The sequence below is a fragment of the Propithecus coquereli genome, unplaced genomic scaffold (genome assembly GCF_000956105.1).
Source record: "Propithecus coquereli isolate 6110/MARCELLA unplaced genomic scaffold, Pcoq_1.0 Scaffold221, whole genome shotgun sequence".
Taxonomy (NCBI): domain Eukaryota; kingdom Metazoa; phylum Chordata; class Mammalia; order Primates; family Indriidae; genus Propithecus; species Propithecus coquereli.
Genome location: NW_012147301.1, coordinates 1,756,124 through 1,775,832, shown reverse-complemented (window position 1 = coordinate 1,775,832; position 19,709 = coordinate 1,756,124). Strand labels below are relative to the sequence as shown.

At 36.7% G+C, this 19,709-nt stretch overlaps 1 protein-coding gene across 1 annotated transcript in view; it reads right to left on the bottom strand.

Moving 5' to 3' along the window:
- The window catches only part of DENND4A (DENN/MADD domain containing 4A), a 175,146-nt gene that overhangs the window by 131,741 nt on the left and 23,696 nt on the right, over nt 1–19,709 (bottom strand). Inside the window, exons 3-7 of the mRNA XM_012644820.1 lie at nt 18,662–18,786; nt 12,392–12,724; nt 8,812–9,061; nt 2,062–2,131; nt 1–41 (exon numbers count right to left, since the gene is read on the bottom strand). Coding sequence (XP_012500274.1) covers nt 1–41; nt 2,062–2,131; nt 8,812–9,061; nt 12,392–12,702 — 672 coding nt within the window. The 5' untranslated portion in view covers nt 12,703–12,724; nt 18,662–18,786. The remainder of the gene's footprint in view (nt 42–2,061; nt 2,132–8,811; nt 9,062–12,391; nt 12,725–18,661; nt 18,787–19,709) is intronic.

The following is a 19,709-nucleotide window of genomic DNA, read 5'->3' as shown; positions in this document are numbered from 1 at the left end:
GAATGACTCATAATCTTCTTGAGGATATCTACAAATTAGACCTATAAGAACAACAATAAATATTAAGTCATCACTCTTTAATTCAGGTGCTTATGATTTCGATGATGATAAAATGCTTTAATATGTCACATAGTTGAAATGTCAAAACATTGCATATATGTTCGTCAAATAAACTGAATGCTTCAGTAGGATTCATATAGATTCTTTTTATTTATTTATTTCAGCATGTTATGGCAGTACAGATGATTAGGTTACGTATGATGCCCTTACCCTCCCTCCCCACCAAGTCCGAGCTTCAAGTGTGTCCATTCCCCCGGAGGTGCGCATCATATAGAGTTCTTTTTTTTTTTTTTTTTTGAGACAGTCTCACTCTTTTGCCCAGGCTAGAGTGAGTGCCATGGCGTCAGCCTAGCTCACAGCAACCTCAAACTCCTGGGCTCGAGTGATCCTCCTGCCTCAGCCTCCCAAGTAGTTGGGACTACAGGCACTCGCCACCATGCCCGGCTAATTTTTTTCTATATATTTTTAGTTGTCCGATTAATTTCTTTCTAATTTTAGTAGAGACGGGGTCTCGCTCTTGCTCAGGCTGGTTTCGAACTCCTGAGCTCAAACGATCCGCCCGCCTCCGCCTCCCAGAGTGCTAGGATTACAGGCGTGAGCCACCATGCCCGGCCCATATAGATTCTTAATCGTTAAACATTGTAACTATTAACATTTATCAAGCTTCATTCACAAAGGTTAGGTTAAAACTAACAAGAAAAAGATGATCCTATAGAAACACACACACTCCTAAAAATTCAGTTTGTGGTCACACTACCTTAAAGCATACTAATTTTTAAAAATTTTTCAATATGATTATTTGCATATACCCACTTCGTCAGCTCTCAATAACTTTTCCTCAGGGGGCTTTTACACATTCAAATTCATAACCCACAGGAGTATATACGTAACTTCTGGCACAAATACAACATTACTCATAAGAATAGAAGAATTCACATTTTTACAATGTCTTCAGATAGTATCAACTGAAGCCTGACTTCTAAATAATCCTGGATTATATGAGGATAGAGTTTCAGTGGCCTATGATTTCTTGTTAGGTAAACTAGTCTGGAAAATGGTCCAGGCATCTTCTATTGAACACATCCTAGGAACAGAGCCTTGTATTGCATTTTGTGGGAGTAGGAACAGAAAATAGGTTCCCTGACCATTTTTTCCTCAAAGTCAAGTGGAAACCATCGCTAGACATGATAAACTAGGGGAATAAGAATGGTTGGTTCTGCCACTAATATCTATCTCTATGATTTTTGACAAATCACATACCTATAGGGCTATGGTTTTCTCATCTATAAAGTGAGAAAAACTAGATAAATTAAGGTTCAAGGCAGTTCTAAAATTCTCTGATTATATGCTAGCCAGCCAGCAGGTCCCATGAGGATCTACCGTTAACTGTGTACTACTCTCTGAGGTCATGAGGCAATAGTAAAGTCATAAAGTAAGCATAGAAATACTGATAAATTGTGGGTCCTAGAAAATTCAAGGTAGAACAAAAAGTTGAGTCTAGGATCCTAATTTTAAAAATGTATTTTTTAAAAGGCTGAATCTGTTCTTTTACAAATTAGATCAGTATGTTTGATGTTTTCCATCTCTGGAAACTGAACATTTCAAATATGCATAATAAAATCACAAATTAGTTTATAATATTTTTCATTAATATGAAACAATTATATATGAGCTATAGATTTGACTAAATTTGTCATAAATATTAAATACTAATTTAAAAGGAAAATAAATATATTTTTCCATATTTCTACTGATTTAAAAATTTAAAGAAAATAAGGTCTACTTATCAGTTATTTATTTAAACCTAAGGCTTAAAGAAAGACCCATCTTACTTTAAAACTACTCTTCCACTAAACATCCAATAAACATAAGGATAAAAACAAAATTGAGAATCAAAAGACATGGATTGTAATCTCAATTCTGATACTAACACATAATGGGTAGGTTTTGTTTTTATCTTTAACCTTTATATATTACTTTGGCTTTATACATTATACTTACCAGCTTTGTAAGATACAGTGTTAGTCTTTGCGACTGATTTTTTATAACATAAGTACACTGCCGATCCCCACTAAATTAAAAAAAAAGAGATATCATTTAATTTTAAAAGGTAGTAACTTGATAAAATGGAATCTCTTTGCACTCCTCAGTATATATTATCTAAGATATAGTAACATTTCTCTCTGCTAGCTATTTTCAGTTGGTTATTTTGTCAGCATTTTATTGGAGTAACTGTCCACTTTTCTTTCAGAAGTAAAATTTAACATTTTTTCCATTTCATTTTTAACATTACCCAGCTCAGGAAATGACCCCACCATTTACTCAGTCCCAAAAGTCTGTCTCAAAACTTTGGAGTCACTCTTGACTTTTCTTTGTCTCATACACCAGCAGTTCCCAACCTTTTTGGTACCAGGGACCAATTTTGTGGAAGACAATTTTTCCACAGACAGGGGTGTGGCGGGGGTGGAGGGGGGAAGGGCGGTGCGGCAGAGCTCTGGGGACTACAGTACACCATATCCAATCCATGCGCAGATTTTGTCAGTTCTACCTTCGAAATCTACCTTGAGTCTGATTGCTTTGTACCGCCTTATTACCACTATTTTTTTTTTTTTTTGAGACAGAGTCTCACTCTTTTGCCCGGGCTAGAGTGCTGTGGTGTCAGCCTAGCTCACAGCAACCTCAAACTCCTGGGCTCAAGCGATCCTTCTGCCTCAGCCTCCCGAGTAGCTGGGACTACAGGCATGCGCCACCATGCCTGGCTAATTTTTTCTATATATTTTTAGTTGTCCGATTAATTTCTTTCTATTTTTAGTAGAGACAGGGTCTTGCTCTTGCTCAGGCTCGAACTCCTGAGCTCAAACAATCCTCCCGCCTCGGCCTCCCAGAGTGCTAGGATTACAGGCGTGAGCCACCGCGCCTGGCCATCACCACTACTCTTGACCAAGGAATCCCCGTTTTTCACTTGGACCACTGCTGTAGCCTCCTAATCAATACCTCAGCTTCCTGTCTTACTCCTCAACAGTCTATTCTCCATAGCCACAGTGAGCCTACTAAGATGTAAATCAGATCATGTCACTCTCAAATGGCTTCCTGTAAGATAAAGAACAAAACCCAAACTCCTTACTCTAACTCACAGAATCCTACATACTCTGATTTTTGTAGCCTGTGATCACATCTCCAACCTCACTGGCCTCCCTACCTTTCCTCAAACATATCAAACACAAGTCAAGGACAGGGCCTTTACACTTTGTTTCCTATGCTCATTCTCTCATTTTATTTAGCTCTTTGCTCAAATGTTCCCTCCCAGAGAAGGCCTTACTAATTGTCCTGATACCCTCGGCCAGGAGTGATGGCTCACATCTATAATTCCAGCACGTTGGGAGGCCAAGGTGCAAGGAACACTTGAGGCCAGGAGTTTGAGACTAGCCTGGGCAACACAGTGAAGCTCTGTCTCTACAAAAAGCAAGAAAAATTAACCAGGTGTGGTGGTGCATGCCTGTAGTCCCAGCTACTCGGGAGGCTAAAATGAGAGGATCACTTGAGCCCAGGAGTTTGAGGCTACAATGAGCTGTGATTGCACCATTGCACTCTGGCCTGGGTGACAGAGTGAGACCATCACACACACACACAAAAAAACCAACTGAGGAAATAGTCCCAAATTTGCCAAGAATTAGCTGTATGGATTAAAGCAAGTCACTTACTCTACCTGGACTAAATATCCTTAACTGAAAATTTTTGCAGTTTTAGATCACATGTCCACTCTAAGTTCTCATCCAGCTCTAAAATATTATGATCCTATTCTAATATCAAATTAAAGTCCAAATCATTTCAGGATTATGGTCCAAGATTTAAAAATGAAATAATTCTTGAAAACTCTGTAAACTTAATGTGGGTTGGAGAGGTGGGGGAGATTTTTTTGATACTAAGGCTGTAAACCTTGTATAAAAATCATGTATAAACTTTGCAGATTCAACACACATTTCCTCATGTCCATTAGATTGTTGCTGTTGTTTCTCCTGGTTTAGAAACCTAGTAGATGGCTTTCATTCAAGCTGCCTAATCTTCCAAAACAAAAGCTATATAACTATATTCCTGGGCACCATCAACACATCAATAATTTAATCCCAATCACTTTCTGATTCCTTTTTTTTTGAGTCAGGGTCTCACGCTGTTAACCTGGGCTAGAGTGCAGCCGTGTTAGGATAGCTCTTTGCAACCTCAAACTCCTGGGCTCAAGTGATCCTCCTGCCACAGCCTCCTGAGTAGCTAAAACTATAGGTGTGCACCACCATATCTGGCTAATTTTTTAAAAATTTTTTGTAGAGACAGGGTCTCGCTGTGTTACCCCGGCTGGTCTCGAACTCTTGGCCTCAAGTGATCCTCCCACCTCGGCCTCCTAAAGTGCTGAGATTATATGGGTGAGCCACCAAGACTGGCCTAATAGGTTTTTAATTCCTGTAATGTTTCTTAAAAAATATTTAAGAGGAACTTAAAGACTAGACACAAATAGAATTAAAAAACCTCTTCCTCAGACATTGAACACATAAAAAAAGGACTGTTTAAGCAGAGTTAACCAAAGAATTAATAATAACTAACATTTATATGGCCCTTGCTATGTGCCAGACACTGTCTTAAATTTTTTACAAACATTAACTCATTTAATCTTCATAAAAACTTGTGAAATAAAGAACTATTTTATCCCCATTTCATGAATAAGAAAACAGAGGCACAGAGAATCAAGGAATTGTCCAGGATACACATCTGGGACTCAAACCCAGGCAGTTTAGCTGGAGTCCACGCTGTTCACACTGTGTTACAATGCCTCTTTATTCTCTTTAGTGCAGAATCAAGCTCTCTGACAATACTGGTATCCATGTTTCAGAGTAAGGAAAAATAGAAACTCATGTCTCTGATTTTAGTTTCAATGCTGTAAGTCTACCTAGAACACCTTGATTAATTAATGAGACCTAGAAATGGTCCTAATGACAATGTCAATTTCTTTAAATCCAAAACCAACACATCCAAGAAATAAATGGAAACTCAAAAATGGGAAAATCTCAAGTATCTGGAAGCCTGCGTAGTCTGGCTAAAATACTAAACCAAATCTAAAATGATGTGGTAAGCTAGACTCCATACCATAAGAGAGTTCAAAAACTCTTCTTTTCCATCACTATCACTACCATATAAGGCCTTTAAAACTATCTGCTACCTTGATCTTCTTCCTCCACCATAATGTGGTGTCACCATAACAGTGTGTCCAACTGTCACACGTTATCACCAAATCAAAATAACATACAAGGATGGCACAAAAGAATAGGGCCCTTTTTAACATGAATGGCTATTGTCAAAAATGGTCATCTAATTAGAGGTCACACAGCTGCAGATAACTCTTTAGAATACAATTTAGATACTGTCAACATCTATTTTTTGAATTGTCTATTTAAACATTTTAAAGAAATAGTGCTATGACTTTAAAATTGTAAATTTTTCTTACATAAAATGTCTCAATGTGATTTCACATTAACCATCAAAGGGACTGATGCTTATAGATAACAAGCTAACACCTACATAGTGTTTGCTTGTATATACTGAGTCACAGTCCTAAATTCACTTAATTATCACAATAATTTATAAGTTGGATGACATTGTCATCCTCATTTTACAATCATGAAACTGAGGCACAGAGAGGTTAAGTTACTCGCCCCAGGCCACACAGCCAGTAAGTGTCAGAGATAGGATTTATACCTAGACATTCTAGAACCAGAATCTGCTCGGAACCACTGGGCTATCCTGATTTTAACTACTATACGACACAAATCTATTTGTTATCTTACTAAGGGGGTTAAAAATATATTTAGGATCCTAAAATTTGCATTGTATCCAGCCACATATCCATAATTCTTCCTCCTTTCGCTTTATCTAGACCTTCAGTATCAAATGTTGCTAGACTAAGAGAAGATAAATAATAATTTTAAAGTTGACTTCCCATGAAAACTTAATAAATGATGAAATGTTTATAAAATCTTTAATCTTAGCGAAGTGTTAATTTACATAACTATAAAAGGACAATATATGTATCTGCACTAGCATCATTAAGAAATTAAATTTAAAAATTTGTGATTAAAACCCAACTGCTGGTTGGGCACAGTGGCTCACGTCTGTAGTCCTAGCACTCTGGGAGGCCGAGGCGGGAGGATTGCTTGAGCTCAGGAGTTCGAGACCAGCCTGAGCAAGAGTGAGACCCTCATCTCTACTATAAATAGAAAGAAATTAGCCAAACAACTAAAAATAGAAAAATATTAGCCAGGCATGGTGGCGCATGCCTGTAGTCCCAGCTACTCGGGAGGCTGAGGCAGAAGGATCGCTTGAGCCCAGGAGTTTGAGGTTGCTGTGAGCTAGGCTGACACCACAGCACTCTAGCCCGGGCAAGAGTAAGACTCTGTCTCAAAAAAATAAAAAAAAAATTTATTATATATACTCCACATATGTGAACACAAAAAGGTCTGGAAGGACACAAGTCAAATTGTTCACTGTAAGTACTACCAAAAGATGGAAGTAGGAACAAGAATGTTCACTTTCTACTCCATAGGTCTACGATTTGTACCCCGTTTCAATTTTTTTTTTGAGTACACATTCCTTTTTAAAATTTAAAACAGCAATAAAAGAACAAAAACAAAGAAGGCAATTCTAGACTACACATGGCCTTAAGACTACTAGAAGGACTCTGGCTTTTACTAAGAGTGAGATGGGAAGCCACTAACGGTTTTAAGCAGAGGAGTGATATGATTTGATTTATGTTTTGAAAGGATCACTTTTGCTTATGTGAATGCAAGTAGACACGGAAGCACTGATCAGTTTGATGGCAAACTATGGCCTGCAATTGGCCAGAAGCCTATTTTTGTATACTGAAATTAAGAATGGTTTTTATATTTTTAAATGTTTTTTTTAAAAAAATAGATGAATATGAAACAGAGACTGTATATGGCCTGCAAAACCTAATTTTTCATCTAGCTCCTTAAAGAAAAAGTTTGCTTTACCCCTGAATTAGGAAACTATTGTAAATAATCCCATTAAGAGATAATTATGGCTTGAAGCAGGGTTGTAACAACAGACGGGTTGAGAAGTGGTCAAGTTCAAGATAGGTTTTGAAATTAGAGTCAATGGAACTTACAGAAGAACTAAATGAGAAGTAGAAGAGAAAGGAGAGAAAAATTAAGATTACTCTAAGATTTTTAAGTCTGGGTAACCAGAAGAATTCCCATTTACTAGACAAGGAAGACTATGGGAATAAGCTGGTTTGGAGAGGCACATCAGGAGTTCAGTTTTGGACATGTTAAATTTGAGATGCTCTCTAAGATAAGATATCCAAGAAGAGATGATAAATTAGAATGGTCTACGCAAGACAAATAAATTTAGAAGTCATTTACACATGGCCTGTATTTAAATATTAGATCACCAAAGGAGCAAGTTTATGTAGTGAAGATAAATGGTCTGAGGACTAAACTCTGAGGCACTCCATTGTGTGGGAGATGAAAAGAAATCAGCAAAGGCAGAAAGGGAATGACTGGTGGGCAGGAGGAAAAGCAAAAGAGTATCTAAGAAGAGAATGATACATTCTTTCTACTTGGCACTGTTTCAAGAAGGAAGAAGTAATCATCTATGTCAAAATCTGATAAAAAATTAAGATGAATTGGTGGATTTAACAACAAAAGAAATCTTGGGGAAATGATGAGACAAAAAGCTGACTGGAAAGAACAAAGTGAAGAATGGGACAGAACACATTCAACTCTTTCGAGAATTTTTATTGTAAAGAACAACGAAATGTGGCAATGGAAGGAGGGAAATATGAGGTCAAGAAGTTTTATAAAGCTAGGTGATCTTGCAACATACTTTGCATGCTGGAGGAAATAATCCAATAGAAAAGGGAAAACTGATGATTCACAAAAAGTAGGAGGTTTGCTAAAGTCATGTCTTCAGATAGTGTACGGTGTGGGATCTAGTACACAAGTGGAGGGAAAACCATGGTTAGTGCATTGCTTTTGTAGCAAGGCGGGGAAAGTTATTTTTTTAGTTAAAAAAAGAAATAAAGTTTTTTTTACAGCTTCTTTTGAAACTACAACTAAAGTACTTTCCAAAAAATAAAGTATCTAGCATCTTTAGAAACATATTTTTCCATTCTGTAACTATGTCATTTTGTTAAATAAAAAAGATTTATTTAAAATTATGCTCTTTTCATCAGTGGTTAATTTTATCAGTTCAAAAGAGTCACTTACTACAGAGGTTCCCAACCTTTTTGGCACCAGGAACTGGTTTCATGGAAGACAATTTTTCCACGGGGGGTCGGGGGGCATGGTTTGGGGATGATTCAAGCTCATTACATTTATTGTGCAGTCAAACCTCTCTGCTAATGATAATATATGTATGCAGCTGCTCCCCAGCACTAGCATCACCACCTCAGTTCCATCTTAGATCAGCAGGCATTAGAGTCCCAAAAGGAGCGCACAACCTCACATGCAGTTTATAGCAGGGCTTGCGCTCCTATGAGAATCTAATGCTGCTGCTGATCTGACAGGAGGCAGAGCTCAGGCAGTGATGCCAGTGATGGGAGCGGCTGTAAATACAGATGAAGTTTTGCTGGCTTGCCCACCACTCACCACTGCTGTGCAGCCCGATTCCTAACAGGCCACACACCCTAACAGGCCACAGACCAATACAGGTCTACAGCCCAGGGATTGAGGACCACAGACTTACCATACTGTTATTGAGATTCTTGTCAACTTTGCAGAATGTGTGTGGTGGAGTTTCTCCTTTACTGGGTATAATGATGCATATGTCTGTGACAGCCAACGTATTCTGAGTCATGTTTTCAGAGGCTCTGCGGTAAGTGATATAAATTCTTTGTGATGAGGTACTGCCACTAATATTTGCAGGGCGCCCATAGGGAGTACTCTGAATAATTTCACAACCCTGTTTCAATCTTTCTTTCCAGTCATATAAAACCCTAAAAAATAAAAATTATAAAAATATATACTCAAATACACAAAGTATCATCAAATATGAAAGGTAATATTCTCAGGCATTATGAATTGATCCTTAAATGTAGCAGCAGGGTAAAAACATTCCAATTTTATTGCAAGTTTGAATTGCAAAGTCTTATATAAAATTAAAGGATAACTCTTTTCCCTACCAAAAAAATAATGTAATGGAAAATTCAGATAAATCTTTGTGATAACATAGACCAGAAAATGGCAACAATTAAATGCAAAGGCACTTGTTTTAGCATTCCATTTAATAGAATTATTAATTAATTTGTTTTTATCTCTAAAACTAAGCATCTTCTTTAGAAAAAGCAACTGCATTCTGGCCAAAGTTAAAATTTTACAAAAGGTTACTTGCTCAGACAATATAGAACCTGCTAGCACACTTTTATCACCAATACTTCCTTTAGCTTTAATACATAGTTTTAGGCTAAGACACTATAACCTCTAATCTATCTTTAATCAAAAGTCTGGATGAGACACTAGGTTTTTTTTCCTTCTTTTTTGTCTTCATTATGGTAAAGTCATAGGCTTTTAATAAAGGGCAGGCCTGGCATCCATTCATTAAGTTTTCTAAATACTATACTTAAAGCACTTGGGAATACCAAGAAGACGTCATGCTTAAATAATACCAGTTTATTCCCTCATAGAATTCACTGATTTGTACTTTAATACTAAGTCCTCAGCATTAGTCAAAAGTAAACTTTAAAGCTCTACTATATTAAATGTGTTTCTGCATTTTCTATAAAAATTGTTGTAACAGGTAGTGTCTTCATTATCAATCAATATTCCCTGATATAGGCCAGGCGCGGTGACTCACCCTTGTAATCCTAGCACTCTGGGAGGCCAAGGCAGGAGGATTGCTTGAGTTCAGGAGTTAGAGACCAGCCTGAGCAAGAGCGAGAACCCGTCTCTACTAAAAATACAAAAATTAGCTGGGCGTCTTGGCGTGTGCCTGTAGTCCCAGCTACTTGGGAGGCTGAAGCAGGAGGATCACTTGAGCCCAGGAGTTTGAGATTGCTGTAAGCTATGATTATGCCTGGTACTCTACTCAGGGCAACAGAGTGGAACTCTGTCCCAAAAACAAAACAAAAAAAACCCCTCAAGGTCGGGTCCGGTGGCTCACACCTGTAATCCTAGCCCTCTGGGAGGTCGAGGCAGGTGGATTGTTTGAGCTCAGGAGTTCGAAATCAGCCTGAGCAAGAGCGAGATCCCCGTCTCTACTAAAAATAGAAAGAAATTAGTCAGACAACTAAAAATATATCAAAAAAATTAGCCAGGCATCATGGTGGCACATGCCTGTAGTCCCAGCTACTTGGGAGGCTGAGGCAGAAGGATTGCTTGAGCCCAGGAGTTTAAGGTTGCTGTGAGCTAGGATGACGCCACGGCACTCTAGCCCGGGCAACACAGTGAGACTCTGTCTCAAAAAAAAAAAACCCCTCAAACTTTTAAAAAAAAAATATTCCCTTACATAAAATTCCATTATACAAATAAAATTTAGTGCCAAGAACTGGTCAAATTATTTCTATTACAAGTTTTAATTTCTTTTTTTTCCCTCTTTGTCCTGGCTATCAGCAAATTTTTAAAAAAATTTCCCTCAACATTTTATTTTGAAAATTTAAAGCTAAATTTGATGCTTAATCATAGCAACTGTGTTAATCCTAATGTTAGCCTGCATGCTTATTACTCTTCCTCCTTTTGATTTGTTTTGCTGGGTTTTTTTTTAAACTTTAAAAAAAAAAAAGGGCACCTAAGCACAGAGAAATTAGACACATCTGAATTCAAATTCCTACCGCATGTTAGTAGCTGCATTATCTTAGGCGGTTACTTGCTAGCACTACTCAGCTATAAAACCTAAATATTTTGGCTTCAAAGGACTCCACAAAGAAAGTGAAAAGACAACCCACAGAATGGAAGAAAATATTTTCAAATCATATAACTGATGAGGGACTATATCTAGAATACATAAGAACTCTTGTAGCTCAACAATAAAAAGAAAACCCAATTTAAAAATAGGTAAAGAATCTGAATAGACATTCCTCCACTGATATGCAAATTTGCCAAAAAACACATGAAAAGATGCTCAACATCATCAGCCATCAGGGGAATGCAAACCAAGACCACAGTGCGGTATCATTTCACACCCTCTAGGACAGCTATAATCAAAATGACAATATGAAATGCAGACTAGGATGTGGAGAAATTGGAACCCTTATTCACCACTGGTGGGAATGCAATATGGTGCAGCTGCTTTGGAAAACAGTCTGGCATTTCCTCAAAAGGTTAAACAGAGAATTACCACATGACCCAACCATTCCACTCCTAGGCTTATACACAAGAAAAATGAAAACATACGTCCACATAAAAACTTGTACATGAATATTCACGGCAGCACTATCCATAGTAGCCAAAAAGTGAAAAAATCCATCAATAGATAAACGGATAAATTGTGGTATATCCATATGATGGAAAATTATTTAGCCATAAAAAGGAATAAAGTGCTGACACATACTGTAACGTGGATGAATCTTGAAAACATTATGCTTAGTGAAGGAAGTCAGTCACAAAAGACCATACGTAGCATGATTCCACTTATATGAAATGTCCAGAATAGGAAAATCCATAAAGAAAGACTGGTGATTGGTAGGGGCACTGGGAGAATTGGGTAGTAACTACTAATGTTACAGGGTTTCTTTTCGGTATGATAAAAATGTCCTAAAATTTATTATGGTGCTGGTTGCCTGAATATACTAAAAGCCATTGAATTATACACTTTAAATGGGTAGATTGTAGAGTATGTGAATTATATCTTGATAAAGCTGTTACACATATATAAGAGCCCTAAGTTCAATGTAGTAGCCTAAGTAAAGCTCTAATTTACCACAAGATCCTTGTTTAATACACAGAGTTAAGGATCCATCTGTAATAATCATTATAACATACTTAAAAGCTATCTTTTTTTTATGCTTTAAAAATAATTAAAAATTTTCTGATCAGGGTAACCCATTAATTTTCTGGTACTTTTCTATAAATGTTTTTCAAGTTCTCTTCCCTCCCTCTGACAGAAAGAAACCCAGGCAAGACGAAAGTGCTGGGAACCTGTAGGACAAAGAGAGACAAAAAGAAACAGGAGGAGAATATAGGATTGACATTGACAAGTTGGATATAAACTTATCTATTTTTCTAAAGCTGCTATACCTCTACTAATGAACAAATCAAATGGTTAATTTCAAAATCTATAAGACATATTATTTGGATCAATAACAGTAAGTCATTTAAAAAGAAATACTTACCCCAGATCTGTAAGTGGAGGCTTATCTCTCCCTCTTCTATAGCAAAGGTAAATCTGCGGCCCCACGAGACTTCCATTATTGAGATCAGCTGACAATCCAGTTGGGGTAACATCGATACAAATATAATCCCGTGGCACTTCCTCCCCAAGAGATTTAATAATAACTGAAACATCTGTGATGGGTTCTTTTGGTTTAGCTACTTTATGACAGGCATCATTGAAGTGAATTTCTTCTTCAAGAGGCTTTGAAACATCAGTTAATCCTGCTACAACAAAGTAGTCAGCAACACGAGGTCCCTTGTCTTCAATCATCTTCCATTATAGAAAGTTACATCTAAAAGGAAAGTAAAAGACTAGTATTCTCCAATAATAAACCAAATAAATATAACTGGTTTATCTGCAAGTAAGAAAAACTACAAAAAGATCACTATCCCCCTGATAAACATACTAGTAGTACACATTTTACTTTTATATGTAAAAAGCATGCCTTTTTTAAATGGTGAGCGTATCTTTTGCATTTTTAATTATAAAAGTAATGCATGAATCTCCGATTTTGGCAAGATAGAAACCTAGATTACCTATGTAATCTGTAGATTACCTAAGTAATATAAAAGATCCTTTTAAATGCATAGATTAACTTGTAAGAATGTAAGGGAAACTCTCAAGGCCCCAAAACATTGAAGAAACCAAAAGCCAGAATACAGTCTAGAAATTAACACTGGGTGAGGAAATTTGCTGATCTCAATAATTCAGGGGCTTGTGTTTTTAAAGGCAATATAGGGACAGGAGACAAGACATTGGGACCACATAAGATAGGGAATTGGAACTGAGACACTTGTATAAAGCCAAGAGCTTCAAAGGACTATACTCCCAAAGAGTAGATTTTAAAAACCCATCTACTGGCACTGGGAGATAATAAAGTTGTTTGCCTCAATCTAAACCCCGGTTTTGTTGAGGGGAAAGTCTCCTCTGAGAATTCATAACAATAGGCCTATTCACTTTGGGATTTGGAATTTGAACTTGAGCCATCTACATGGTTCCAGGAAGCTGCAAACTGAGAAATTAATAATAAAAGTGTTCTCAGGCTAGTGATACCTCCTTGCGAAGCAAATGTAAAGCAGTTCTAGTGGGTACACCCTCAACCTAGGTGTTCCCACAAATAAAGCCCAGCTGAAGATAAGCTCCTATTCCAAAATTACAAAATACCCAAGGAAAAAAATCTACCAGAATTGAGTGTCAACATATACAACAAACATAAGAATTTCAAATAATGAACAAAGGTAAATGATTATAACAGTAACACATCCTTATGACAAATTCAAAGAAAAAATACACAAAGAATCTATTGTGTATTTGCAAACACTTCAATAACAAAATCTCCTTCAGTTTTCTAGTATCACTTAATTTTTTTTTTCTTTAACCTAAAAGAATACACTCCACAGTACTGTCATTACTTATACACCACTGTTAGAGACAGGATCAAGACAGCCAACTAGACAGAGGTACTATGTGCATCCTCCATGGGGGGGAACCAGAATAGTTAGCATAGTCTCACATTTCAAACAGATTTCCTAGAACAGGACACTACAGAAAAGGAGAAGGTTCAGAGCAACTTTCCCAGCTGAGGACTGGCTAACAGTCAGGAGAAGCTCCTGGATGCGGGAAACAGTAAGAGAGAAGCCCTCAGGGTTCCATTCACTAAGACAAGCTTTTACAACCTTCACTAGGAAAGAAACCCCCCAAGCCACACAGGTCAGGGACAGGGAGACCCAAACTCTTCTACACACACCGAGGACAATTCCCACTGCCCTATTACAGGCTCCTGTGAAGCTGAGACTGTACTGCCCACAGTCTCTTGCCCATACCACTTGCCTGAAAGGAGTCCTGCCCTATTTGATTGCAGGCCCACACCCAGTGCCATTTTGAGAGTTTAACTCTGGGCTACACCCCAATCTCGGGCTGCATTCAAGGTGACATGACTGCAGCCACCACCTGGCCAGGAAGGGCCAGGGGAGATCAAGCTCTCCTAAACACACTTAAGACAAATATCCACTACCCTTTTATAGGCAACTGTGGGACTGGGGACTAGCCTGCCCAATCCATTGCAGCCACAGTAACACCAACATGGACCACGTGGGTCATGATGGGTGACACCACCAGTAGTGCCACCTCCCACATCATACCACCTGCTCAGGGGCCTGAGAACCCATCTATACAACCAGCCCTCTGCTCCAACTACAAGCTTGTGAGCAAGCCACTTGAAGGCCCAAGAATTAGTCCCCCAACACACTAACACTGCTGACAACATAAGCTGCTCTGGGGCCTAAAATTAGTATACTCAGCCCACTGCTTCCACCACTGGGGCCCAAAGACAGGTTCGGCTGCCAATGAAGTCCCCAACAAAACTTCACCACAGCCTCAACTAACAACTATTCCCTAAACCACCAAGGAAATCACAGATACCACTGACCCTGTGTGCTCCCTTAGAAATCATATGAACATCACACTACTGCAGGCACGCAAAATCAAAGTGTCCTACTCAACCAACAACATATATATGCCTTCAGCAACAAATTCTCACCTTCAAAAGCAATTTCAAAAAATTGGAACAAGTGATTGCTACATCAGATGCACAGATATCAACGGAAGGAAGCAGGAAACATGAAAAAGCAAGGAAATACGACACCGCCTAAGGATCATAACAATTGTCCAGCAACAGAATTCAATCAAAAAGAATTCCTCACTAATGCCAAATAAGGAATTCCAAATATTGATTCTAAAGAAGCTCAATGAGATGGAAAAGAAACCTGAAAACCAATACAAAGAAATCAGAAAATCAATTCAGAATATAAATGAGAAATTCACCAGGAGATTGATATCATAAAAAAAAAATTCGAACAAATTCTGGATCTGAAAAATTCATTGAAGGAAATGCAAAAAACACTCAGAAGCTTTAAGAATAGATTAGACCAAGCAGAAGAAAGAATCTCAGAACTTGAAGATAAGTCTTTTGAAATAATCCAGTCAGACAAATATAAGGAGAAAAGATTAAACAAATAAGGAGAAAAGAACGAGCAAAGCCTTCAAGATGTCTGGCGACTACTTATAAATTATCAGTATTCCCAAGGGGCAAGAGAGATCAAAAAGTTTAGAAAACCTATTTAAGGAAATAATCAATGAAAACTTTCCAGGACTACCAAGAGAGTTAGACATTCAGATACAAGAGGTCCAATGATCCCTAATACATTGGAAAAAGGACTTCACCATGGCATATTATAATTAGAATGACTAAAGTTGAAGTGAAAGAGAGAACTTTTAAATTAGCAAGAGAAAAGCATCTAGTCACCTATAAAGGATACCCCATCAGACTAACAGAGGACCTCTCAGCAGGCCAAAAGAGAATGCAAGGCATTTTCAAAAGTGCTGAAAGAAAAAAAACTGCCAGCCAAGAATTTTATATCCTGTCATACTAAGCTTCGTAAATGAAGGAGAAATAAAGTCTTTCCCTGACAAGCAAGTGCTGAAAGAATTCATCACCACTAGACCAGTCCTATAGGAAATACTTAAAAGAGCCTTAAATGTGGAAACTAAAGGACAATATTCACCACCACAAAAACACACAAAGATATAAAACTCATAGGTCTTATAAAACAAGCACACAATGGAGGAAGAGAAAGGAATTAAATAACAACATGATAGAGGTTCAACAAACCACAAAGAGAAAAAGAAAGAAACAAGAAAATTATAATAAACAATTAGAAATCAACTAACAAGGCTGGGCATGGGTGGGGGCTCACTCCTATAATCCTAGCACTCTGGGAGGCCAAGGCAGGAGGACTGCTTGAGCTCAGGAGTTAGAGACCAGCCTGAGCAAGCAATAGACCCTGTCTTACTAAAAATAGAAAAATTAGCCAGCTGTCATGGGGCACACCTGTAGTCCCAGCTACTGAGGAGGCGGACGCAGGAGGATCTCTTGAGCCCAGGAGTTTGAGGTTGCTGTGAGCTATGATGATGCCACTACACTCTACCTGAGGCGACAGAGAGAGACTCTGTCTCAAATAAAAAAAAAAAAAAAAAGAAAGAAAAAGAAATCGACAAACAAAATGACAAGAATAAAGCCTTACATATCAATATTAACCTTGAACATAAATGATTAAATGGCCCACTTAAAAGACAAAGATTGGCAGAATGGATAAAAAACATGATGCAACTATATGCTGCTCACAAGAAACTCACCATACCCATAAATACATATGCACTCAACATCAGTGCACCCAGATTCACAAAACAAATATTACTAGACCTAAAGAAAGAGATAAACAGTAAAAAAAATAATAGTGGGGGACTTTAATCATCAAGGCAGAAAATCAACAAAGAAACATTGGACTTAAATTGAACTTTAGAATAAATGGACTTAACAGACATATACAGAATATTCCACCCAACAACTACAGAATATACATTCTTTTCATCAGCACATGAACATTCTCCAACATAGATCAAATTTTAGACCACAAAACAAGTCTCAACAAATTTTTAAAAATCAAATCATATCAAGTATATTCACAGACCTCGGTGGAATAAAGCTAGAAAACAATACGAAGAGGAACTTCAGAAACTATACAAACACATGGAAATTAAACAACTTGCTCCCAAACAATCACTGGGTCAATGAAGAAATAAAGAAGAAAATTCAAAAATTTTCAGAAAGGAATGAAAATGAAAACACAACATACTAAAACCTGTGGGATACAGCAAAAGCAGTACTAAGAGGGAATTTTTATAGCATTAAATGCCTACATGAAAAAAGTAGAAAGACCACAAGTTAACCTAACATTACACCTCAAGGAACTAGAAAAACAAGAACAAACCAAACCCACAGTTAGAAGAAGGAAAAAAATAACAAAGATCAGAGCAAAAACTAAGTGAAATAGAGAATAGCAGCAAAAAAAAATATCCTACAAATGAAAAGTTGGTTCTTTGAAAAAATAAACAAAATTGATAAACCACTAGCTAGACTAACCAAGAAAAGAAGAGAGAAGATCCAAATAAACACAATCGGAAATGAAAAAGAAGACATTACAACCGATACCACATAAACACAAATGATTGGGCCAGGCGTGATGGCTCACATCTGTAATCCTAGAACTTTGGGAGTTGAGGTGGAAATTCCTTTTTATTACATCTTTCTGGTTCACAAATTTTTATAATTTAATCTCATTCACAACTGAATAAACTAAATAACTACTAAAAGGGAACAAATTATTGTTCTTTATCAAAAAAATTTTGAAAGATCAATTTTAAAGTGATAATAAAATCCTTTTACATTTATTGACAGAAAAGTAAATTATATATCACTCTTGTTCCCTCATCTTGTTGTTGTTTTCCATTTATTCATTTGGGGTAGGGGGTAGTTGGGAAGGTAACAAAATATTTTAAGGCATAGCTAACAAAGTATATAATGCCAACAACATAGCTGGCAACATTCCAGATGATATCTTGAAAGATCAAAATGTTCTTTAATTCATTCAAAAAGAATTTCTAATACTGAAAATGCACCTCTACTTTTAATTTTAAATCAACTGTTTTTAAAGTAAGATTGTGGTTTAGGATCTAGAGGGAAGACGTTGTTAAAAATTACAAGGCAAAGAAAATTTTGAAAATCCTTAATATAAAAATGAATATTTAGTATTTCCTAACAATTCTATTAAACCAAGAAATTTACACTGACATGTGAAATTTGCAATACTCACGGAAAATATTAAATATATATTAAAACAAAATACCTTGTGTTGGCAAGAACCACCATAAATTATCAATACTTGGAAAGAACATTTGAGGAAAACATTCCTCTAGTTACACACAAAACTTGGATTTTCAGTGTTGTACATCAGACTAAAAATTCCTAAACAATTAGGAGGTAAATTTCTTTAAATTCAGTTTTGAAAACTGAGGGAAAAAAAAAACATGCTTTTGATCCAACAGTTCTCTAAATAATCACAGTAATATTAAACCCTGAAATAACTTTACGCAAACTAAGTAACAATAATACTACATCATTAACCAGTGACTGTTTTTTACTTCTTTGCTCAACATGATATAAAGATAAAATGTTTATAGACATCTTAAAATTTCAGATACCTCCTTATCTAGTACTTCACTTTAAATTACATCTGTTTTCTTTGAAAAGAGCAAACAATAAGGATATGCTCTCTATTTCTAAAAGGTTCAAGAGAACTAAATTGAGAAGTCATTACAAGAAAGCTCTTACCCATTTGTCAACTAATGGAGACTGATTTGTTTTTTCTCCCTTTCAATCTCTGCCCAATCAGTTCAGGTTCTTTTTTATTTCTTCTCTCACTCCATTAGGTCAAAGCAGTTAAGCATTTGCTAACTCTAAGGACAAGAAAAGACAAGGGTGGAGATCAAAGGAAATACTATAAAAATATATTAAAACCAAAAATTCTGAACATAAAAGTTTTGCAAATTAACTATTACTGAAATGGTACAGGTGCAAAAGCCTCCCAGATAGAGCCTGATAAACAGTCACAAATTCAGAATTACATATGAAAATGGTCTATAACACAATGAACCAGTTCAACTTCCTTGCCCCCAACTCCAGTTCACTTAAATAAAATAGAAGAAATTTTCTGGGTTTTTTTGTTACATTATTCCACAGTTAAGAACCTATTCCAGCTCATCTTATCTTAAACTATCAAAACTAAACTAGAGATCTTCATTCTCATCTTTCCTAAACTTCATCTTTCATCTTTCTTCCAATGAAGGTAATTTATCTAGTATCCTTCGAATATAGCTTTGCTCTTTTTTTCTTTGACTACATACTATCTCCTCTTTCTAGGCAATATATGTTCATAATATTTTTCAAAACAATTGAAATGTATGTGGACTTTCATATAAACTTTATGAATTGCATAAAACAGCCAAAAGAAAAAGAAAATCAACAACCTCATTCGCAGTAAATCAGGTTTGTCTTCCAACATGTTTCCTAATCTTTGAGAACAAAAAAGATCCTTCTAATCCATAATCACAGAATACAAATATTTGTATTTTTTATTTTTAGAGTGAGATAATTAACTGGGCTAAGAGCAAATACTCTTATATTTTTCCTGAATTTAATGGGGAAAGATACTTATTTCTGTGTTAACTATGCCATTAGCTAGTTTCATTGAGATTTGTGATTCTCAAACTTTGGCGTTGATAAGAATTAGTTATATTTTTGTTAAAAGTGCAGAATCTGGGAATTCATTTCCCTAGTCTAGAGGTCTAGGATGAGGCTCATGATTCTAGATTTTTGGCAA